Below are 24,459 nucleotides of genomic sequence, written 5' to 3'. Positions count from 1 at the left end.
CAATACATACAGAAGTGGAATACAAATCTGAAATATGGCAAAAAGAGAAACTTTGAACAAAAAAACTTTGAAATAAAACCTCCAACAACAACAACACTAAAATAATAAGTATTTGAAAGCTGTCAATACATAAATGGGATCTCCAATGAGTGCCATTCAAGCAAAAAAAAATCCAGAGAAGTATTTTGAAATGTGGTGAAGAGAATCCAAAGGTCTGAGCGGTGCCAGATTAGCACCATTGGCAAGGCTGATGAATTTCAAACAACATCAAGGCCACCCTGACGTTTGTGGACAAAAGCGTCCATCTGATAACATTCCTGCAAAGATGAGCTTATCAGTAAGTTGGGAGGTTGAAGGCTTGTTGAGGGCTGCTGGTGCCGTGGATAAGGTTAAGAGGGATCCTTCCGCTTGCTGATAGCCATGGAGCCTGCCAACAGCTGCCCCAGACCTGCCTGACTGACTGTTTTTTCTCCACAGCCGCTGCAAGTGTGTATTGTGCTTCCCGCCATTTACCAACGCTTGTGGCGTATATATGGATAGGATCACACTGGTTGTGATGATTCGGGGTTATGAAAACACGCTTGGCACATGTGCTCTCAATAAGGAACGCCTTTGACTCACTGAGGTATTGGGCTATGGAAGCGGGCAACTTTTCTGATGTGTGTGTGTTCGTTCCACTTCCAGCTGGTACTCTTTAAATCTTGGGAAACATGCCTAAAGTGTAGCACACCTTGCGCTGTCATATTCCCCACCTCCACTCTCTTCCTCTTGGTCTCTACTGGAGACAGGAACATTACAAATGTGTCCAGGGGGACTCAAAACAGCAACAAAAAAAAGCAAGAAAGCAGAGACGCTGTTAAAGTGCGCAGTAAGTTTCCAATTCTATTACCTTGACAGCAGTAAGCGCAATTACTGCCATTATGGATGCACCTTTGGAAACCATTTCTGGCCCCTTCTCTCCACCATTCAAGTTGACGCAAGAGATTTAATTCAGCTTTTTTTTTTTTTTTGTACAGATGTTTATTTGTCAATCGCATACAATTCAAAATGGAGCTTTGAAGGCACGCACACATTGTATTGTATTGTACAGCTTAGCCCGGTCTTTTGTTCTTGCAGGAGTTCCACTGATTGATGGCGGCACCGTGAGACTCCCGCGGCTCATCGGTCTGTCCAGAGCTCTGGACCTGATTTTGACCGGGCGGCCCGTCGGAGCACAGGAAGCTCTCGCCTATGGACTGGCCAACAGGGTTGTCCCAGACGGGCAAGGTAGGCAGGCAGGCAGGCAGGCATTCGCTACGGTCCGGCTCGGCTCACTTATTCGAAATACAGAGAAGAACACAGACAAGGCACGGACGGCTGAGCGCTTGTAGCAAAATACTGCAACACCATGCGACCTTTCCCAAGCCTTCCTGTATACACGCACATGTCGGACATGAAACATCAATTGCGAGGCGTGGTTTCCTCACATGTGGCTGGATGGATGTTCTCTCTTGCGGTGTGGATTTGGCTCCAAGCTCAGCACAGCAACCGAGATGCACATTGAAGACATTTTTTTCGGAGAAAGGAAATGAGTCGAGGTGGTCAGCGTCTATCGCCTGCCTGCCCGCCCGCCCGCATGTCCTTCACATGCACGGTGTGTGTGTGTGTGTGTGTGTGGCAAGCACAGGATTGCAGGCGGCCCTGCAGTTAGCCAAGCAGATCAGCTCCTTCCCGCAAGAGTGCATGAGGGCCGATCGCTCCTCGGCCATCTACAGCTGCTACGACGCGGCCTCCGTCACACAGGTCCGTCCGCCATTCATTTACGTATATATTTCAATTGCCATGTCATTTCATACAATCAATCAGTGAAGAAAATGACACTTCACACCATTTCATCTCACAGAATTCGACTTTAAGAGTGACTTTTTATTGCCCCTTCCAGGCGATGCAGTATGAGATTGATCACGGAGCACCAGTCATCTTGTCAGAAGCTGTTGCTGGGGCAATTCAATTTACGACTGGAACTGGGAGAGGAGGAAACTTTTCTTGAGGTGCCTACGATATTTCTTTTCTCACAGAGTTTCATGACTTGAGAGTGACGTCCAAATAAGCTAGATGAGAGATTCTGCTTCATAGAAAAAACAAAGATGTCAAGTAAAAAGGTTAAGGACCGATAAAAGTATTTTTTATACAAATAAATGTGTCCTGAATGTTGAAGATCATAATGTGCATCTTATTCAAATATATCTTTTAAAACCACTTCTTGCGCAATCTGCCCATATTTGATTGAATCCAAATGAATAATGCTCATTCAAATGTCATTTCTCAAACTCAATTCAAATTCTCCAACCACATTTAGTGACATGATCGCATGTCTGACATTAATTGTGCTTTGAGAATGTTGAGTCCAAAAGACCCCAATATATGCGAGTGTGTGTGTGTGAGAGAGAGAGAGGGGATCTGCGGTAGCTTTCATGTTAGTTGTCACTCCTCACGTAGAGATAAGATAGACTCCGAGCAGCAGTAGCGGAGGCGCAGAGATCCGGACACCTTTTGGAGCTTATCAGTAGGACCATCAAAATCTGATGTGGCAGCATGAAGACATAACACAGCTTTGGAATGAGGGTTATAGGGTGGAAAGAATTAGGCAAAGCTTTGAAAGAACATCTTTTTCTCACCATGCAGGTTTGGCTGGGACTTCTTTTCATACATATTTCAGTCTACTTCCTTTTTGACATTTGTGATGTGGGCAAAAAAATTCTTCTCTTGCATTGAATCCCATTTACATTCGACGTGCAGGAATGTATGTTCAAGTGGTGTGACAAGCTGTTTTGATCTTGGTCGTTAGGGGTCGCGCCTCAACTAGGGAACATTTCTTCTGCTTTTCGCTCCGTGCGCGAAAGCCTTCATTTGCAGCTGTGCAATACTGGCTATTTGGAAACGTTCTCTTAAATAGTCTCTTCAAACGGCCACGTTTTGACGCAATTGTTTTATTTTGGAAAACACCTGTAGCTTGAGCAGCTGGAGTTGCGTCACATTTCTCATCATCATCATCATATCAAGCTTATGAAGATGCTGTCAAGAGTGTTTACAGGGCGTTCGAGGCACAAATCTGACAATGTTCTACTTTGGGCTGAAAGAGCTCCACCTCTACACAAGTGCGCATGGATCCGAGCGAGTGGGCGGATTCAGGACACACAAATGAGAAGGAGGATATTCTTGAGTGCAACCTGTCAGACTGTGTGAGCGGTGAGGAGGAGGTGGAGGTGGAGGTGACCCATTTGGCTCTTTTGTCCATGCGCAACTTTTGCCCACTTTGAAGGAGTCCAGCCGACATGGCTTGATCCAGAGGAGTTCTTTCAAATGCGAGCGTGGTTGTGTTTGTTGTGAGCAGAGACGACGCCTGGCCACAATTGGATTCACATGCTGCACTTTGTCCCGAGGCTGTACAGGACGCAATGACAAAGGCGTTTTTTTTTGTTCATGGGGACATTTCAAATGGCTTGACGCAAGAGTGCTCCGCTGTTACTGAGCGTTGAACCGGCGCCTTCATATCAACTTTCAGTCGTCTTTTATCCTTTTTTTCTTTCTTTCTTTCTTTTGTTGACTTGCAGCCTTTGGACAAGGCGACTGACGCGCTCGCTCGCCTGCTCGCTCACTCAGCCCCGAGAGCGCAGTGGGACAACACCATGACCCTCGGTTGGCTTGCCTTGGTCGGATTGTGCTTGGGAGCCTATTACTGCACCTCCCCGGCGGCGGCGGCGGCGGCAGCGGGGAACCACTACTCACTGGACGGGAGCGGCCAAGTGCACCAAGGCTTCATCCAGCGGCGCCTCAGGACGCACGAGAGGAGGGAGATGCAGAAGGAGATCCTCTCCATCCTGGGTCTACCGCACAGACCCAGGCCGCATCTTTCCCACGCCAAGTACAACTCGGCACCGCTCTTCATGTTGGACCTGTACAACACCATCTCCAGCGGGGGGGACACGAGCCGAGCGGACGGCGCGTCGGAGCTCTACGAGCCCATGAGGACCACGCGGAGCCCGCCGCCGCCGCCGCCGCCGCTGGCCACCTTTCAAGAAGCGGCTTTCCTCAACGACGCTGACATGGTGATGAGCTTCGTTAATTTGGGTGAGTCATTTCCACTTGTGCGTGCGTGCGTGCGTGCGTGCGTCATGGTGCTTCAGCGCGAGTCCAAATGGGAACAGGTGCTTTTAGATGTGAGGGCAAACATCACATTGAAGCCATTTCCATTTTTTTACATTGTGTTTTTGTGATGCCAAGCCAACGAGTGAGATCAGCCTTTCATTTGCTTCATCACAACACATGTTTCAAGCTCTTCCATTAGCAGCGGCAGTGTTTACTTGGGGACTCCAAACAGAGCGTCAGAGGATAAACAGACTCAAGGAGGGAGGACTGATTGTCCTTCTCTTTCCAATCTTCTTCAAGAGCAGCCATTTTTCGGCTTTATTATGAGTGTAAGGATGTTGCAGCACGATGTCGAGTCATGATCCAAACCAGATCTTCCTTCTGCTGCTTTCATTTCCAATAGGTTCAGCAGTGGCGATGGCGTGGTTGTCTGTGGTTTATTATTCCAGTAGTGTGTCAGTGTGGGCTTCCGTGCTGTTTCACATCTGGCCTTCCAGTTTTGATTCATCTCAATCCGAGCCTCTTTTGACAACGGCCTCTGATTTTGAGCCATCCTCGGCGCTTTCGAAGGCACAGCTACCAAAATGGACTGTAATTATAACCGCGTAGGAAAATGACGATTGTGTGTCTTTCTCAATTAAGACACTGTATCATGTAGAGTATGTCGACTTTTGGTAGGCCCCAAACGTCTGGATGTCATTTGTAGCACTCAAGACAAATGAAAGGAAGAAAGTCAAGGAAGACAAATGTCTGAAATAATTGGAGGATTTATACAACTGGATGAATAAACACAGCTTGTTTCCCAAATGGTGCTCATCAAACAGGACCCATCAAGAACCTAGTTTGTGCTCGTCAAACCAAATCAAAGTCAATTCAAAAGACAACATTGATCTGATTAAAAGGTGGACTCATAAAGATTATTTGCTGACCCCTTAGTGACGTCTCAAAACAAGCTGCAGATTTCTGTTTTCTTATCATTTTATATTCTTCTGTGCTCCTACTGTCCACTTTCTTGATGGCTTTCCTCTTCTGGCATAACTGTGCTTGGATAAGTTTGGTACTGAACAATCCGTGTGTGTGAAGTCAAGACTTTTCATTTCAACCTGCTTCTTTGCCTTGTAATGATGACTTTAGCAGCTCACTGCAACAGTAGTGCAAAAGAGAGCGAGAGCTTATTTTCGGATCTATTCTCACGAGGCATGGACCAATGTAGTAGCTGCTGCATGACGTCCAATAGACTTACTGTGCGCATGAGTCATGTAAGGCCCTGGTCACTTGTTCACCTCAGCTTTCATCACGCAGTCACCGTGTCCAAGGAGTGGAAAAACACCTAATTGGGGACCAGAAGCACATTTTCCACTTTCATCTTCATTCCTAGAATAGCACATTCATGGTTGTTTAGCTAGTGGACGTCCCGGGCCGTCCCGCTTTCCGGCCAAGCTGCGTGACTCACCTTGTGCGGCTTCTGACGTGTCTCAATGTGGTGAGCGCACAAAATAAGACTTGCCCGGACTTGTTTGCTGTGATGTCCATTCTGTTTTCGTGTGGCTTACGCAGACAAACACAGACTTGGAACATGAAGTCACCGTTTTATTGCTTCCTCTCTAGTGGAAAATATGAGCATCTTTTCATGGCTGCAACTGTCTGTGTTGTTGATCCTTCTGTTAAATTTAGTTTGGATGTGAGAAAAACTTCCCAGAGAGCTTTTAGGTGGTCAAGGTTGTGTTTTGTGCTGTGTTGGAAGAATTAAAAAGGATAGAACTGTTGTTTTCTTTCTTTCTTTCTTTCTTTCTTTCTTTCTTTCTTTCTTTCTTTCTTTCTTTCTTTCTTTCTTTCTTTCTTCCCGAGTTGTGTTTTTATGGAAATATCAGTGGCCCATCAGAATTTGTGACCCGTGGCTTGTGTGTGAATGTGTTTCCGAGTTTGACAGCAAAAGAGAAGAATTTCAAGGAGGCGCTGTCATAAATTCTGACCACTGTTTTCCAAGCTGCGGGTGGGGGGGTGTATTTGTGTCCAGATGAAAGTGAAGGGGACAAATATGTTCAAATTCATGATACGGAAACCTACGTCAATCGTATCCTTCTGTTTTGATGTCCGCCTCTCAAACGTAGTCAAACATCGGCAAACCCGGCAAGTACGTAAATATTGTTTTGTTAATTGTAGTTATTTGAACTCCCAAAATGCGACTCGAAATAAATCAAGCCGGCGGCACGCTTTACCTCGCAGTCCCGGATTTGAATCTGCGCTCAGGCCCACTTGTGCCGGACCGCAAAGACCACGAAAAGCAAAGCCAATCCATCATTGCTCACTCAATTAATACGGAGTGACATACCGCCGAAGAAATATGTGAAGCCGCAGATAGGAAATGTGCTATTCCTATCGGGTGTGGTTTTTGTGGTCACCGCAAGCTAGGGATGCATAGAACCTGCTTTGGTTTCATGGCTCAGCCAAAAAGAACTCCAAATGTTGTCATTCACATTTAACCCTGATAAAGGTTGCTTGGCAGTGGAACAACCTGGAGAGCGCAAACAGAAATTAGCCAAGGAAGGAAAGAAAACTTTGAAATGGGGATCGTCAATGAATATGAGTTAGGGCCTCTAATTTCCGACAAGTGCGTTGTCTGGAAAATGAACTTCTAAACGACAGATAAAGCTGGATTTGATGTGGTTCTTGAGACCCAATATGTGTTAAATGCTCCATTTCCAACTGCATTACAGCCAGATCAAGGAAGATACAATCTGAATCGTATGAAACAATACTATTTCTATTCAATGCAAGTTCACTGAGTCGTACTCTTCTTTTAGTAGCTTCGTGATGACCACAGCCCACAATTGATGGCTTGCGCGTCCCGGTAAATGGCATTGAATGGTGGAGGCCGGGGAGGAAAAAAATGCACCATTGTCCACAGGAGAGTGCCAAAGAGACACCAGAATATTCTGCGAACGAGTCCCAGTTCTTAAACATCATTTCAAATCAACGTTCCAACTCCCATGCATCCATTTGACTTGACTCTCTTTGTGTCAGGAAACCTTGACACTCATGAGTCTTTTTCTTTTCACTGGCCCCTGCACAGGATTGCATAGCAGCACTTGACTTGTAACAAGCTCTCTTACCTAAGTCAATAAGCAAGACCTCCACTGCCTTATCTTCTGAACATTTCATGGTAAACAAGCCAGAAAGCTTTGAAGGAGATCAAGCCTCGCTGAGCGCGGTGAAGTTATGCACGTCTTACGAAGCCTGGCTACGTATAAGCTGCTAATCTCGAGTCACGTAAAGCACCTCCTCCGCGGAGAAACCTTCCCCAATCAAATAAAGTCAAAGAGTGGATTGTTTGATGCAGAAAAGCAGCTTTAAATTGTCTTGAAACGCTTCCTGCAGAAAAGCCTTAAGACCGGAACAGAAGACCACACCGGTCAACTACGCTTTAGCCAGAGGTTAAAAGAGGAATGCAATACTTAGAGGAAATAAAAGCTTTTGGCCAGCAAAGCCCCTTTTAGATCAGCCAGGGGGAAGAAAAAAAAAAAGCCTTAATGAACAACAAGCCGCTGTTTGTTTTGACTCTCTGGATCATCACGTATGATTTGGTCGTTACAAATGGACTCACTGTTTGAATAGTGGCTCGGCATATACAAATCATTGAATTCATCCTGCGTTCAGTTGTTTTAGTTCTTTGGATTGCTTCCAAAACTCTGAGAAACAAACAGCCCTAAGAAGAGGCAACTTAAGCTTTCATGAAGAACTAGAAAGTTGGACTCTTTTGGACACATTTGAGCAGGCTTGTCAAAATAAATGAACGTGCTTGAAATAAATGAAAGGATGAATGATGCCAAAAGAAAGTCATCACAGCCAACGGCGGGCATATTTCAGCCACCCTGATCCTATCTCTCTCGCCCTCCCTCTCACGCCATAACTCTCCTACTTAACAAGATGCCACTTGCGATTATCCATCCCTCTTGTCTTGTGAGCGTCACATCTTCTTTTCGGGACATTCCAGCTCGGAGTGAGACGTGACACCCTCCCGGCCGCTAACGATGGATTGAACAGAGCTGATAACCCCAGCGGAACATCTGATTAAGGCCCGCTGCTGCCGCTGCTGCCGCTGCTGCTGCTGCTGCTGCTGCTGCTGATGATGATATCACTCGGCCGCGTATGTGCCGGCATGGAGGAATTTGCGAGGCTTCACCTTCCCCCTTCTACCTTTTCTCTCCATTTACCTGTGTTCCGCTTTGATGAGCGACACCCGCCTCTCGCAACGTTAAATCGACAGCGTATCGAAATGACAGCCCGCCTCCTCTGGGTGCATGATGATCTCTTCCCTTTTGGCTTCAGCGTTCATGGTGGATGTTACAAATAGTGTCTGAAAGGCGTTTTCTCCCCTCTTCTTTGCTCTGGCAGGAACATGCATTTTTCATTTTTTTACACAAGTGCAAAGTATTTACTTTTGGCAATGAGGCATGTTTACCTTTGTTTTTGTAATACTTCTCAATGACCCATTTGATAACATGTCCAGTGCAGCTGTGAGTCTTATTCATGCAGGCCATATGGCTTTTTGTTCCCGTTTGACAAATTTGGGTCTCTCATGGAAGTGGTTCTGGGAACTTTCACATTTTCTGGTCCCCGCATTTTATTCCAGATTTGCTTTGCTAAATGAACTCAAGATTGTTCACGTTTGATGAGCAAGTCTGTCGATCTGTCCATTCGGACGGAGCAATTAGGAAAGGCCTGTCTAGGTGGATCTGGAATTTCTGGCCTGTGAACCATTGAACCTACTAGTCCTGGACGGAGTGGCCTTGTGTGCCGACCGAGTCAACTTCATCCATTCTTGTCATGACCCCCACTGCCAGCAACAACCCGGAGGGAGGGAGGGAGGCCCCATTGTGGTAACGGAGCTGAGCACGCTATTCAGGAATTAAGCAATCACGGCAAACATTCCGTCTGTCACATTCTTACGTGAAGACTCGGAGAAGCCCAGTGGGATGGATGGCTATAACATTTCTATTTATTGGTGTAAAAAGCCAACAGAGAAGAAAAGGTAGAAAAGACATTTTCCAAGAGGATGCTTACTGATGTGTGTTTGTTCTGGTGGATTTATGCATATTTATGTGAGCGTAAATCTCGGACGCACACTGACGAGAGAATTCCTTTCACGACTTTGCAGTAAATCCTGCTTTTTATGAATCACTTTGAACGAGGTGTTGATATTATTAGTGGTCCTTTAAAGGCCATCATTTTTAAGACTGCCTTTTCCAGTATATATGCATTCCTTTTTTTCATCTTTTGGATGAGCTTTTCCATGGACTGACTGGAGCTTAGCAATATGAAGCAGTTGAAAAAAAAAAACATCAATTCCTAACCAAGTGCCAGTGAGTGATGTTCTAGTGACATGACCTCATTACTCCAGAATTCCTTAGCTTGCTTTTGGCCGATAGGCTCGGTTCACCAAGAGCTGTTTAATCGTGTAAATAGCGCTATCTGGGACAATTGCAAGTGACGACTTCAAAGAAGAATACAATTGGAGATGGTAGATGATGGGAAACGTAACTCCACTGCCGTATTATCCGGCAGAGAGGGAAAATATGCAATAGTAACGGGAGTAGTCCCAGTACAGAGCCCTGGGGCACGCCACACATCAATATGTGCTTGGGAGACACACTATATTTCACATTATTCCACAAAAGCTGTGTTGTTTTGTGATACTCCAATACCTTTTGGAACATCATCAAAGTCCCATCCCTCAGACTGACTGCCACAAGCTGGTGGTCTGTCTAAAAAGGACATGCCTGAAACAACAAGCGTCGCTACGCAGGGAGAGAGAGAAAAAGGCTTCAGTGGGAACTCTGGAGTTCTTGACCCTCCCTTCTTTTTACCTCGCCGGCCGCTGCCGACAAATTTACGAGCCCTCGGATGACCCTCTAGAGCGCTTGGCTTTCCAAACACCATACGGGCAGGAAAACAGTCATGGGCTCATCGGACGGACGGAAGGAAGATAAGGGAGGAAGGGATGAGATGAAAAAAGGTAGGCAAAAATTCCATTAACAATAACAATATTTACAGTGTCAAGCCTATGAATGTGATTGTAGAGTGTTCCTTACTTTTCAGCTCAAGACCCAATTTCAACTCCTGTCACCGTTGAAAAAACACTTTCACATGATCGTAATTCCTTTCGATTCTAAAGTAGATAAATGCCACTTAGTCAGTCTGCTTTTTTTTTTGACAGTTTGACAGATGGTTGCCTTAATGCAGGGTTTCCTCAACTTGTTCAGCTCAAAAACCCAAATTTAGAAATGTCAGAGTCAGAGTCAGCTTTATGTGCTTGCGTCCTTAGGCACGAACTGACCAAAATACATCATGTACAGTATTTATATACCAGCAATATATGGATTACTGTCAAGATTCTTATGGGCATTACATAACTTGATTTGAATTTGTAAAAAAAAAAAAAAGCCTACAGTCACAGTTTCTATTGTAGGGAAACAATGTATTTACAATCAACGGATTCATCAGTGCATCAATAAAAAAGAAAAAGGGGTGATTTTACATGAGTGAGTGAGGGGAGAGCAAAAGTGCTGGGAATGGCAGAGAAAATGAGGTGTTCAGAGAGACAGAAAATAATCCCTCTACCTCGTGGCTGTGGAATGCACAGCCACCAATATTTGGACTTCTCCTTTGGAAACAGCTGCTTTCCCCTTTTTCAAAGATACTTTTCCTTATTTATCAGATCCCACGGGAGAGATCCATCTCCCGCCCCTGACGCCGGCTTCCTCCTTCAAATCTGGGAGCACTCCGGCGGAGTCCAAACATATGTATATACTCACACACACACGCACACACACACACACACACACACACACACACACACACACACACACACACACACATACTCCCACGCCTACACACCTGCTGCCCAAGCGCAGACTTGAGTAATACATTACCTGAGCAGGCCTCTTTACTGCCTCTACCGCTGCAGTACACGCTGATAAAATAGTAAGACCAAAGTTGCAATGGGATGCTGGTGGACCTCACATTTGAAGAAAACACTTTTTGAAACAGTTGCCTTACATTGATTTGATTTTTCCCAATTCCCGTCAACATAATATGCAGCTTGTGACCAAACAACCACCATCACTGCTGCAAGTGTCCCCCCCACACACACATGTACCACCAAACAGGAGACGATGTGGAGACGGGCAAAAGGGAGCTGTTGATAGCAAAAGAGCGCAAGAAGCCAAAGCTTAGATCTGCATCTGCTCGCAAAGGCCTAGCAGACGAGCAATTCCAAGACATTATCTAGCTAGTGTCAAGAGCTGCAGACATGAAGCCACCACACATGTGACAGTAGAAGTGTGCCCCGATCTCTATCGACGTCTGTTTATCAACACGCGTGCTGGAATGCAGGAGAGTGTCGACAGACACTTCATTAGGGACTCCTGCCAAATCTAATGACATCCATTAGAAGAGCTGAATCATGAATTCTGCCCTTTTTTAGGGGGTTTTGTTGATGGAGTGGCAAAAGATTAGAAGCAGATCTCTGGAGCGGAATGCTACACTCACGCAAACTGCTATAAAGTACAACTGCAATAATAAATGCACAAATCTTTTTGGGTATTTGATGATAATGTACCTGTATAGGTTGAATTTGAGTGAGAAAAGAGGCCATCTTTTGCAGACATGACCAGGTTTACTTTCATCTCATGTCAGCCCCCACACGTGTTCAACATGAAGTTCTTCTTCCAAACAAAGCGCTTTAAGACATAAAACACATCAGCTCCTGTCAAGCGGCGGAATGCTCGGACAGAAGAGACGGCCCGCACCTGCTGGCTTAACGTCAACGTTTTTCACGCGCCGGCCGGCTGTTACGGACCCGTTGCAACATTGACATTGATATTCATGCAATGATTAGCGATTTCAAGTGGCCAGCTGTCTGTCACCTTAATGTTGGACATGCAGGTTTAAGCTGTTTGCTTTTGGGGCTCGCCAGTCTCCAAATGGGCTGACCTCACCGCCTCATATCCTCGCTCCGGACCAATGCGCCTGCCTGGACCCCGCTTCTCGCATCACTGACCTGTGTGTGTGTGTTTTCCCTCATGTGACCTCACTGCGTATGTTTGTGTTGTATCAACGCTGTGTGCATAGAAACAGTTGGCGCTTCATCCTTTGATGCCAGGTCGGGGGAAAATGGGAGTCCTTAAAGACACACATGAAGATAATGACGCGTCCCAGCGGACGTTCATTTTTGCACCCTGGCCTCTGAGCTTATAGCACCAATTTCCTGACTACAAAGAGCAGAAACACTCCCAATTGCGGCCAAGCGGAGCAAGAGCAAGCGCTCTCTCATGGAGTTTGGCATGCAGCCGCTTATTTTTCTACTACAGACTGAAATGAAGTTGCTGACCAAACACTGGGCAATATTCATAATGGGTCGATTGCTCGAATAAACCCATTTTATTTAGCAACAGCTTTCTTGGGGTTTTGATTCTTATTTGGATTATTTCTGTACAGAATATGTCAATGTAATTGGCAATACATGATAGCTCATCTTTGAAAAACATTTTTTTACCATTTTTAATAAGATATAAGATAGAGATGTCTCCACTTCTGACTCCACATAGTACCGCCTACTCGCAGTTATCAAGTTCTAGGAATGTTTCCAATTCTTCCGTGATAATGCTGACACCGTTTTCACACCTACACTGAGTTTATCAACAACGTTCCCTGCAATCAAGTCATTACTTTGATTACAAAGGAATATTGCACTCTCTCTCTCTCTGTCAGTCATTCCAAGCCGGCCGGGCCCAAGGTGTTGCTAGCAGTGCTATAAAATCATTTGAAATAGTACTGTGACCTCACACACGTCCACATATGTGTCACAACTCGTCCCCGGTTGCTTTATTATGTCTATGTTCCCATGGTTTGTGTTGGCGTCGCCCCTCCCCTCCCCTCCCCACCTGTGTTACCTCACAATCAATGTAATCACAGTCACCTACCTCTCGTTACCTGTCATGTATTTAAGTCCTGTCTGCCTGTCACTCTGATCCGACAGGGAGTGTTGATGTCTTCTGTGTCGGTCAGTTCTGTGTCGGTCGGTTCTGTGTCGGTCGGTTCTGTGTCGGTCGGTTCTGTGTCGGTCGGTCCTGTGTCGGTCGAGTTATGTTAGTTTGCCGGTTCTGTTGGATTGTTCCCCTTCTCCTCCCTTCCAAGTACCTTTTCCCTTGGATAAACCGAGCTGGTCCAAGCTGCGTTTAGTCGCCCAGCTCCATTCCGATCTGTGACCATATGATGTTGCTGGAACTTTGTGTTGTTGATGTGCCACATTTGGTGATGTTTTTTCTGTTTTTCTAAACTTGTACTAATGAAAATGAATGAAGCCACAGCAGTATTTCTTGATGATTATTGGTTTGTCACCCAAGTTTATGTCACTTGGCAAAATGTTGGCATGAGGTGATTGCGGTGGGCATTCCTGGCCTGGCATTCCAACATTTTCAATGGAAGTTCAAGCCGAGACTGGTGGAACAAAATGTGACACTGGTTCATTTTGGGCGGTTCCCCACGTCGTTAAAGGACTTAACGAGCCTGGCTCAATCGCAGGACTAGATTAGGACTTGTTACCTCATATTTGGCATGTGAAAGAAAATATGAAATAAAATGTCCTTGGCGACATGTGAAATACTGACAATGTAATCCTAAATGTATCAAACCTGAGGCCCAGGGGCCAGATACGGCCCGCCACATCTTATGTGGCTCGCCAAGACAACGTGTCCGTCGACTTTGTGTGCCAATTCTAAAATGACAAAGTTTGAACGGATCCTACGAGTATGTGTCACAGTCAGCTGTGGTATTGAATCATTTTGGAGGTGTTTGTGTTTTGTGATAGCAAGCAGAGGGGAATGTGGTCCACCAAAGCTGTAAGTGGCATTTAAATGCCAAAGTGTGTGTGGCGACGGTTGCAACGCGAGCAAATTTTGCGTGTTCTTTATTTGCTCACACATGACCTAAAAACGTACTTAATGATACACCCGTGCGTGCCAGATCTTCCTTTCTGGAGTAAAATTGCATTTACAAATCCAAACAATTGTGTGGCTAGTGGCGTCTTCCACGCACCGTTTGCCGCGTACGTAACAATTATGAACGAATGCCCGACTCATGCTGCATGTAAAAAAACTCATTGGGTTGCATAAATCCATCTTTGGTTCCCAGTCCGTCTGCACTTCCAGTCTGCGGTGAGGAAAGTGTAGTCTTCTCAACCTCAGTGCACTCAGTGAAAACAACCAACTTGTGTGTGTGTGTGCGTGTGTGTTGGTTGTTTGTCTTGTCGTGAATGATCTGTACAATCAATTAACTTGCACATTTTTTGCATGTGTGTTTTGCAGGATTGAGCACATTCTTGAGGTTTGCTATTTAAGTATCCCTTATTGCGTCTGTCCGTCCATCACAGTGGCTGCAGGGCCCTTTGCTGTGAGAGGGAGGGAGGGAAAGCTTCATTTCAGACAGGAATTGATCAGCCACAAAGCACGTTATCTTCCTGGGTTTCATTATTTCATGTTGATAGAAGTGGTCCCACAATGACTCCCACATATACTATTTATATAACGTTGGGAAAATACCTTTTCATGTTTTGGTTGAAAATAACATGTAAACATGCAAAGATCACGCGAGTTGACGTCACTTGCTTTCCCGGGCCATATAAAATGACATGACTGGCCTTGAGTTTGACACGCATGGTGTCAATCAAACCGAGTGTGCACCCTGTGTCCAAATGTTATTTGTCTTTGTGTAAATTCCATCTTAAGGAGGATCCGCTTTGCGTGTTTTCCATCCCACAGTGGAGCACGACCGTGAGCTTTCCCTGCAGCGGCGTCAGCACAAAGAGTATAAGTTCAACCTGTCGCAGATCCCCGAGGGCGAGGCCGTCACCGCCGCCGAGTTCCGCCTCTACAAGGAGTGCGTGAGCCGAGCCTTCTGCAACGACACCTTCCTGCTCAAAGTCTACCAAGTGGTCAAGGAGCACCCAGACAGGTACGTAAGGGGAGATTTCTCGAGTCAACATGCGCGAGGTTTTGACTCAAAACAGGCGTATTTAGGAAGAAAGAAATGTGAAATGTTTTCTCGTTCTCATTTTTTCTCAGGCCATGTTTACCATGTGAACTCAAGCAAAGCCATGTCTCACTGAAATAGCCCCGCTTGAAAATCCTCCTAGCCCAAAACACGCAGACCCCTAATCCATGGCAAACATTTACATTGCATCTGCAGCACTACCTAAACATCCAGGGAGATTTTCAAGTCATATTTGTGTTTGATCAGCCCTGCCTAGTGAAAGCTAATGCCGACATGCTGGGAGTGGTTATGGTATACACTCGGCGGCCGTATTAAGCACAGCGGGGCAACGCAAGGACACTTTCTGCCTTTGCAAAATTGTCTCTATTCTTTGACAAGGCCCGCCCACGTTTTTGTCCATGTATATTGAGCTTACATCCCTTTGAGAAGAAAGCAAAATGTTTGGGTGTGGTCCAAGATGGTTCTCAAGCTCAAAGTGATCCATCTGGATGGAAGAAGTTCATCGAAAGAGGTCGCCAATGGTGTGTTTGTCTGTGCTGTGCTGTGCTGCTTTCTATGGGTATCAGGAGCTACTTCTTTTCTGCATTCCTTTACCCCTACAATGGGCGGTTTGTACTCGCCAGCCAAGAGGTAAAGCCTTTGATTTTCACAGATATTTGCAGATTAAAGGGCCCAAATAGCACTATTATTTTGGGAATCTTTTCCTTTCACTTCATTTAAGCCTGCTTCGGTATGGTAAAAAAAAAAGAAGACTATTATGACTACACTGAAAAGAAATACAGTAGAAACTACAATTACACACACATCTAAATCCCTCTCACTTTCTTGAGACTTTGGACTAATTATTGAATTGTGATTAACACTGCTAGTTAGAGGATTAAACAAAGCCAACAAAAGAGGCGATTCCACTTTACATTTTTTTTTAAAAGTACAGTATAGCGTATTAATATCAAGATTTTATTTAACAGATTTGGGATCTTTTCCCTATTTTTCTTATTTTCTCTATATTAATTTTTTTTTCCTTTTAATATTATGACTGACTCATAATATGGAGTCTAATGCATCCAAACAAGAATGAAAATCCACTGATATTTGGTCACATTGTGTGCTGCCGCTAAGACTTGTGAATGGGATTTACTGTCGCCAAAAGCAGCAGCCAGTTGACCATTGACCTTATTATTCCAGTCCATTTAAGCAGTCAGTCAGTCAGTCAGTCACAAAGCGCTTTCACGCGGGGCTCTCCAGCCTGCAGGCGGCTCTGTGCCAGGTGGACTCCGGCCGCCTCGGTGCCAAACGCGTGAACCGAGCCTCACGGGTGGGGTGGGGTGGGGTCCCAAAGCCCATCCACTGGTAATGAGCAATGAAGATGTGGCGCTGATGTGCGTGCGCATGACTGCAGGGGCATTCTCCAAACACCTGGATGATTGCGGGGCTTTTCATGTGGCTCCGAGAGGCCAGGCCCGCCCGTCGGAACCCGCCGTGTCATTACCGGTGTAATGGCAGGACAGGCCCTCTTATCATTCAAACTCAGTTTGCCTCTGCTCTCTTTTCATTAAGTACTTTTCAGTCACTTGACTCTTTTTTTCAACAAAACGTCTGTCATTTTTCTCTCCTCTCCTCTCCTAGAGAGGCCGATCTTTTCCTGCTGGAGTCTCGCAGGCTGTGGGCGCTGGAAGAGGGCTGGTTGGAGTTTGACATCACGGCCACGAGCAACCTGTGGGTGATGAGTCCACTGCATAACCTGGGCCTCCAGATTAGCGTGGAGACCAGCAGCGGTAAGCAATACAACCAGGTAGACAAAACACCAACATTTATTTAGTTGCGATATTTATCAAAAATGTGTCAATTCTTCCACACTAATGAACTCCAAGCATTGATTGCAAAAGCGGTGTCACAAAATATTTGCCCTTAATCATTTCTTTCCCAAACGAATAATTGAATGATGTTTTCCAAAACAGGAAAGAGCATTAGTCCCAAAGATGCTGGGCTGGTGGGGCGCGACGGCGCTCTGGAAAAGCAGCCTTTCATGGTGGCCTTCTTCAAGGTCAGCGAATTGCACTTCCGCAGCGCCCGCTCCACCGGCGGCAAACGTCGCCAGCAGAACCGCAATCGATCCACGCAAACGCAGGAGGCGTCCAGAGGGCCCAGCCAAGCAGGTCAGTCCAGTGACCTCATCGCTATGAATGTATTTAATAAGAAATACATGGGGGGGGGGCAATCATGGAGGATCAATGCCAAACTTGGATTAGCCTCGTAGACGTGTGTGTGTATAGCGCACATCATTTTGAATAGGCAGCTGAAGAGGGTTAGCTCCATAGGAAATGGATGGATGGAGCCTAAAAGCACAGTCAATTGAAGAAATGCAGCGTTGGCCCGACACACACCTGTGGGACTCAGGAAGAACTAAATGATCCACCAGAATCAACGTAGTGATCCAAGACAACTCCAAAAGTATCACGAGTGGGTTTCAGCTTACTACCTGAGCAGCATCTTTTCCACCTCCTCCTCTGGCTTATTTTATTTCCCCGCACGCACACCACAGCTGTCTGAGATGTTCCAGCTTTCGCTTGTGTTTACCTGCAGCGTTCCCATTCAGTGTGGTTCCGTGTGCACGGCTGTTGACACAAGAGGCCATGAGTGAAATTCCGCCGGTCTTTTTTTTTGTCAGTAATCGCATCGTCAGTTGAAAGCTTTCAAAACAGAGAACAAACACTTGTAGAATGGAGCACATCTTGCACAAGTACATGACTACATTGAATGAAAAAGAAGCCATGCAATGCCATTTTCCACCCTAACCGGCCGGGACAGTCCGTCCGTGTGCCCCGGCCAATTGGACTTTACGTAACCCGGGACATCAAAAAGCCTCAGGCTGGCCACTCGGGATAGCGGCGAGGGTAAATATTTAGATCCGACACAGGAAGCGAGGAGCCCAAGCGGCCGAGCCTCTGCGCCATTGGTCGGGATTTGAGAATGGGAGAGGAACTCCAGAGGGTATCAAATGTGGAATCACACATTCACTATTTTTGCTATTACAAATGAAGGGCAGCATTGTACGCATGTATTAATTGCTCGACACCTTCCGCTTTTTAAAAAGGGATTCTAAAACGACTGGACCCATTGTACTGTTTTAATCGACACTTATCACTTTGATGCTTCTTCAAATCCAAAATGTTCTCATTCTCAATGTATCGACCCCCCCCCCCCATCTGTGTTCCCATTGAGAGTTTTCTCATTTTTATAATTTGAAAATGACATTGATATCATGATGGGAAAATGTCTTCCAGATGATACAAGCACTTAAAATGTCTGCCAAGCAAGTTTCTGCAGCATTAGTTGGAGACATCATTATGTGTGTGATAAATTATATCAGGCTGGACTTGCCAAAGCAGACCATCTGCAGTCCACTCGCTTGTTTGCTTGCCTTCACATTGACATTTTAGTACTGTGTCAAAGTCCTATGATTTTTCTTAGCGCATGTTCCATTACTTTCAAATTATAGAAAAGAATCGTGAATTATTTGAATTTCATTTTTTTTTTTAGATTTTCAGTTGGAAAATCATTTCATTTGATACTTGCCCGTGGGCCTTGGAACAATGAAACACCTTGAAGCACAATTTCGACTTCTGTGGGGCAGGGAACAAGAGTCAGGCCGGCCGGCCGGCTTCTGGCTGTCGCCATCTGGGGAAGGAATATCCCATCCCAGCAGAGCATGGGTGGCCTGTAATTAGGCCTAGCCAGTCATTAGCTGCGTAGCTAAAAGACGCTAACAGTATCACTTGGAGAATTATAATAACACAGCGCTGAGCCAGCTGTGTTTTTTCATGTCGCCTCGGCCTCCTCCTGGTCGTTCTCCTCCTCCTCCTCACTCGGTTCCCGCCCCATCTCCTTTTGTTTACCGTTGGAGTAATTAGACGAGGCAGAGCTCCCTTGCAGGGTTTAATAACCTCAGTGATGAAAGACAGGAAGAAAGATAAACTTGCAGGGAGGAGTGAGACAACATCAGGACGTCAGGGCCAACCAACGACTGCCTGCCTGCCTGCTTGCCTGCCTTCTCCTTCCTTTCAAGTCCTCCTCCACGCCCAAGCGACGCGCTTCCGCTTCAGCGGGTCTACGTGGAATTGTCATCTTTATTCTCACTTCCAAATTGACGACATAACAGCCTAGCACCAAATGTTCAAATCGACACCATTTGAGCTGTGTGTTTTTGGAACGACACACGATAAAAAGTTCTTTATGGACTTTTCCCCTCCTGACAGAAGGTGCTAGAGTTTTTATTTTTCAGACTGGGTGAATAGCGGCTAGTGATATGTGCTCACGACTGGTGGTGCATATTAAAAGTGTTGCGCTGCATTTCCTCAACTATTGAGTGGACCTTGTTGTGAGAGCATTCATGACCTCAGTCAAGTCAGTGTGTATTAGTGGCACATATTTAAATGTTTATTTTGGGGGGGGGGGGTCACACTCCCTTCATGTTTATGTATTCTGTTGCTACTCAGAGTTCACCCTCCTGTTATCTCCGGGGTGAAGTTTTGTCATTTGAGAACAAATGAATAATGGTTTTACTTAGTTTGATGGGGGAAAAGGCACCAGTATGGCTTGCAAATAGCAAAAATTCTCATAGTCATTGACATGTATGCAGGTAGTCAAGATTCCATTCGCCCAAAAAACAAAAAAGGTTTCCGGTCTTGAATGTGAATCTAAGTTGGCCCATCACGTCATTTTGATTCATTCATAGTTCTTTTTATGTTTTTGACTGACATTCGTGTGAGACCGCAAGTAAAACACACTGAAACTGAACCACTCCCAAAGGCGGACGGTGGAAGTGTCACAAGTAGCCTTCTAGATGCTACAATTACGAATATTATATTCCCTTTTTTTTTTTTTTTCTTTCTTCCCACCTCTGCTACCAGTTAGGTAAAGGAAAAAGAAATGAATGGAGGGCTCATGGGAGCCGGAGCTCAGCGGTAGCTGCATGGCGTTAAATTTTTACTGGCAGGAAGGGGCGATGCGGTTTATAGGTACCACAAATCTGGGCCTTTACACTCAATGAGAGCCCACTGTAAATATCACCTTTATTCCGCCCGGAGACACTGCATGCTGTTTGCCTTTAGCTTCTACTATTTGCTAAGCCAATGACCTTTGACTGAAATGCAAACAGGCCCAAGAAGGTTATTTTTACATTTTGTTCATGTCTCATTTTTATGAGCAGAATGACATCAGTAGATTTGATGTCCCCAGTGATATGTTCTTCTAGTCTTCCTCCCATCTGCTGCAATAGCTTGGATCAGAACTCGTGCAATGATTTCATGGCTTGTTGCTAACTGCTGGGCTTCAAACTCCTACCTGTATACATTAAGTCCATTTAAAAAAAAGCATCTTCTTATTACAACATAATGTGATTTAACAACCACTCCCACAAACTAAAGTTCACATCAGGTCAAGCTTCCTCTTTCATCGAATGCTTCCTGTCCATACCCGAGATAGCACACATTCACAGGTCTCAACCAATCTTATGTTCAATCATGTTCCTAAATGGCAAATGCACTTTACAGCACGTGTTAATTCAGTGCGCACTCGCACATTCAAATAAACATCCAGCAAGCAAGGCTTCCTATCAAAGAGGAAGGAACTTAGGAACAGACGGGAAACGCCTGAACAGACCAAGTCATCTGTCAGGCCACGTTTGACGTGCTTAAGCTAGCACCTCACCATTTTTCCACTTTGTATGTTTTAGCCTTCCTCTGTCACAAAAGACAACTGGACATATGTATGCCACCATTTTAGTGAGCTACGTTATTTGTAGTTTGGGCAAACGTGTTTCCCGGTGTACTTAACACGTGTGACTGTTATCGATGCCCTTGAATGTCTCATTTTGTTCAATGATGATGTCATAGTTGAGGTGTCAACGGATTGACTTTTGTAGAAGGTGCAGTGTGATTGAGTCCAGGGAAGGTTTTAGGATTGTTTGTTGCGCAAACAGTGTAGCAGTTGCATCACATGCAATGAAAACATGTTTGCATGTGTTGAGATTGCAGCTGCTGTTGACCAGTGACAAACGCCCGCCAGTGTCTGAATTTCTATGACAGAAGCACTCATAATTGTCTGGAAGCGGTTCCAACTTTTTGCTTTGCTCCAAAATGTCAACCGTTGAAATGGGCTCACATTAAGAGTGCAAAGGAGAGCTTATTGCGGTTGTGGTTTCACGCCCACGTCTTTTTGGTTGGACATGGATGTGGATGTTTTGGCAGGACCCAGCGCGGTGCCATTTTCTTCCTGCCATTGTCTCCATCGCAGCGCTGCGGGACATAAAGCGTCTCAGTGAGAGAAGGCGTCAGTGGAAAGTCAGCGTCGCCGTCCTGACTTAAGCGTGGTGACGCACGCCAGCAATGACCTCCTCGACTCTGAAAGCAATACCTGTGCCGTCTCCGCCCCCTCCCCTCCCCTGCTGTTGGGCCGCGGGATCATTAAGAGCAAATGCAAACCGCACGGCGACGCGACTCGACTCGGCCATTTTAGTTGCACAGCGTGTGTCACCTCTTGTACTTGGGCCAGCACAGTATTTGAATGTTGATGAATTCAATCGGGTGCATGTGAATGTGCGGCACACAAATGAGCTTTTTGGGCCTGAGCGTTGGCCTCCACCCTCACATGCTTCCACACCCAAGTGTATTGCACGATATTGGAAAGGTTTAAAATGGTGACAATACAGAGCATTTTAAATCATCATCATCATCATAATCTCTCTTTCAGACTACAACGGCAGCGATCAGAAGGCGGCCTGCAGAAAACACGAGCTCTACGTCAGCTTTCGAGAGCTGGGCTGGCAGGTATCCCACACGTAGACCTTTACACTGCACTTCTAGTCCATTATGCAACAAGACCTTATAAAGTTGAAAACCTTGTGAAATGTCCAAATTTGCTGGAATCAAACACAGTCATGCATGGTATGATCCATTTCAAACTAAAATCAAGAAGCATCTGTGCAGGCAGCACACGTTCATTTCCCACTCACTTTGTCCAAGGAGCCAGACTTCAAATGTGACAAGCTTCAGCTCACTCGTGACCCTGAACAAGACCAAAAAAAAATCACATTCAGCGAAGGCCAGCAGAACGACATACATTGGTCCGTACGATAAAAGTGCTCTTAAGTAGCTTGAAGAGCTCGGATGTGAAAGATTGAACACAGCTGGCGTGTGTTTGTTTTACATGGAGACAGACAGAGAAGAATAAAAATAACATATCTTTCAAACAAGCTGCCTGGAAACACAGAACTGACATCAAGTGACACACACACACACACACACACACACACACACACACACACACACACACACACACACACGCATGCATGCACTCACTCTCAGGTGCAGAGAATGTGCCAGAAAAGAGTAGGAAGGAGACAAGAAGTATTACTTCCCTGAGTGAGTCTACAGACCAAAATGCTTGAACAGGACTTTTCCTGAGGGACAAACTTGAGAGATTCATGCCGAAATTGCTCCATGGAAGCTTGGTAAAAACATTGATTTGAGGTCCCATTTTCACTACCTTCCCACCCCGCCAGCCAAAACGGGATTGTTTTGAGACAAATGGATGGCATTTGCAAACGGGATGGGATTGCAGTAGATGCCCGGCAGCAAACAGCAAAACCAACCTATTTATTGATTTATTTTTATTTTATTTAACAATAGTTCATCAGCTGATTATTATTATTATTTTTTTTAACGAGAATGCTTTGATATGTGTCAGGACTGGATCATCGCTCCCGAAGGCTACGCCGCCAACTATTGCGACGGCGAGTGCTCCTTCCCTCTCAATGCCCACATGAACGCCACCAACCATGCCATTGTACAGACTCTGGTATGACCCGACCCGTTCATGTCAAAAGTTCTGATCAGATCTAAACTATGGTAAACCGCTGTCTTTTTTTTGGTTGGTTTGTTTTAGGTGCACCTGATGAATCCCGAGAATGTCCCGAAGCCCTGCTGTGCCCCCACCAAGCTCCACGCTATCTCTGTGCTCTACTTTGACGACAACTCAAACGTCATTTTGAAGAAATACAAGAACATGGTGGTGCGAGCGTGCGGTTGCCACTGACCCACCCGCTGGCCTTTCCTTTGGGCTGACCATCCATGTATTCCTCAGGCCCGCACAAGGTGTTCAACACTGAAAGATGGTTGAGTGCTTACACAAACGTTGCTTGGAAAAGGATTTAAAGGGACTCCGTGTCATTTCATGGCAACCTCCAGGAAAGATGCTCCAAGTGATCCTGATTGTGGTGCGAGTGGGCAAAACTAAACTGTGATTGGACCAGTGCTGCTTTCATGCCTGCCCCTCCCTTTCATTTTCAGTCACCCTTCATAAGACATTAGGACATGCTCATTTTGTCTTCTTACGCATTAGAGTGGAATTTATTATCCTCATTCTGGATTAATGGCCAGCATTCTCCCAGTGGCTGTAAAATTCTTATCAACACTTGCGTACGAGTTCAAGTGGCAGCCAAAGTCCCTGCAGGAGATAATCCCATTCTCGGCAAAGGGAAAGGTTCCGGGTAAGTATTGGTCAACCGACTCATGTATCCCATCAACACATCAGTAAGCCATTAAAGTCCCTGTAAAGTGAAAATAAATGTCTTATAAATTTGACAAGCCATAAAGAGTAATTTATATATAGCACAGGTGTCAAACTCAAGGCCCGAGGGCCAGATACGGCCCGGCACATCATTTGATGTGGCCCGCAAAGACAAATTGTGCATCAAATTCGTGTCATTATTAGATCTGCAAATTGTCTTCACTTGTAATAATATTTTTTTTTGAAATATTTGACCAGTTTTTACGAGTTTGTTTTGTAGCTTTGACTGTATATATAATATGAGGTGCTCATACATTTATTTGGGTTGACAGTCATAATGGCCCTCCGAAAGAAGCTACAATGCGGCCCGTGAAAAAAATGTGTTTGACACCCCTGGTTTAAATCTAGGGTTAGGGTTTCAAATGAAGGTTTAAAGCTAGGCTTAGGGTTTCAAACATGGGTTTAAAGCTAGGGTTAGGCTTTCAAAGTAGGGTTTCAAGCTACTACTTTGAACCCCTAACCCTAGCTTTAAACCCTAACCCTAGCTTGAAACCCTAGCCTTATGCAGGATGTGCAAGTTTGGACTTTGACGCCATTTCAGCCTATTAACAAAAAATCTAGAATACAATTAAATATCATTTAATGCTGTACTTTTCTCCGAAAACTTATAAATCCACTTTGCAGGGTCTTTAATGCGAGGTCACAGTGTCA

General features: G+C 45.3%; 1 protein-coding gene across 3 annotated transcripts; it reads left to right on the top strand.

Annotated features, from left to right (window-relative positions):
* Window positions 1–1,164: 1,164 nt before the first annotated feature.
* Window positions 1,165–23,840, top strand: bmp6 (bone morphogenetic protein 6). Of its 3 annotated transcripts, none has more exons than XM_037279407.1 (11): window positions 1,165–1,266; window positions 1,662–1,782; window positions 1,922–2,030; window positions 3,594–4,110; window positions 14,949–15,141; window positions 16,807–16,955; window positions 17,139–17,336; window positions 21,931–22,007; window positions 22,927–23,037; window positions 23,125–23,250; window positions 23,323–23,840. In XM_037279407.1, exons 3-11 carry the CDS (start codon window positions 1,932–1,934, stop codon window positions 23,356–23,358), a joined length of 1,506 nt encoding a protein of 501 aa, XP_037135302.1. In that variant the 5' UTR covers window positions 1,165–1,266; window positions 1,662–1,782; window positions 1,922–1,931; the 3' UTR covers window positions 23,359–23,840. The 3 variants fall into 3 exon arrangements, with proteins under 3 accessions (XP_037135302.1, XP_037135301.1, XP_037135304.1); XM_037279406.1 differs by having other exon boundaries at window positions 1,242–1,266; window positions 1,667–1,782; XM_037279409.1 differs by having other exon boundaries at window positions 1,242–1,266; window positions 1,667–1,782; window positions 23,125–23,840.
* The last annotated feature ends 619 nt before the right edge of the window (window positions 23,841–24,459 follow it).

Source organism: Syngnathus acus, chromosome 20 (assembly GCF_901709675.1).
Source record: "Syngnathus acus chromosome 20, fSynAcu1.2, whole genome shotgun sequence".
Classification (NCBI taxonomy): domain Eukaryota; kingdom Metazoa; phylum Chordata; class Actinopteri; order Syngnathiformes; family Syngnathidae; genus Syngnathus; species Syngnathus acus.
Note: the sequence above shows the minus strand (reverse complement) of the source record. Positions and strands in the feature narration are given on the sequence as shown.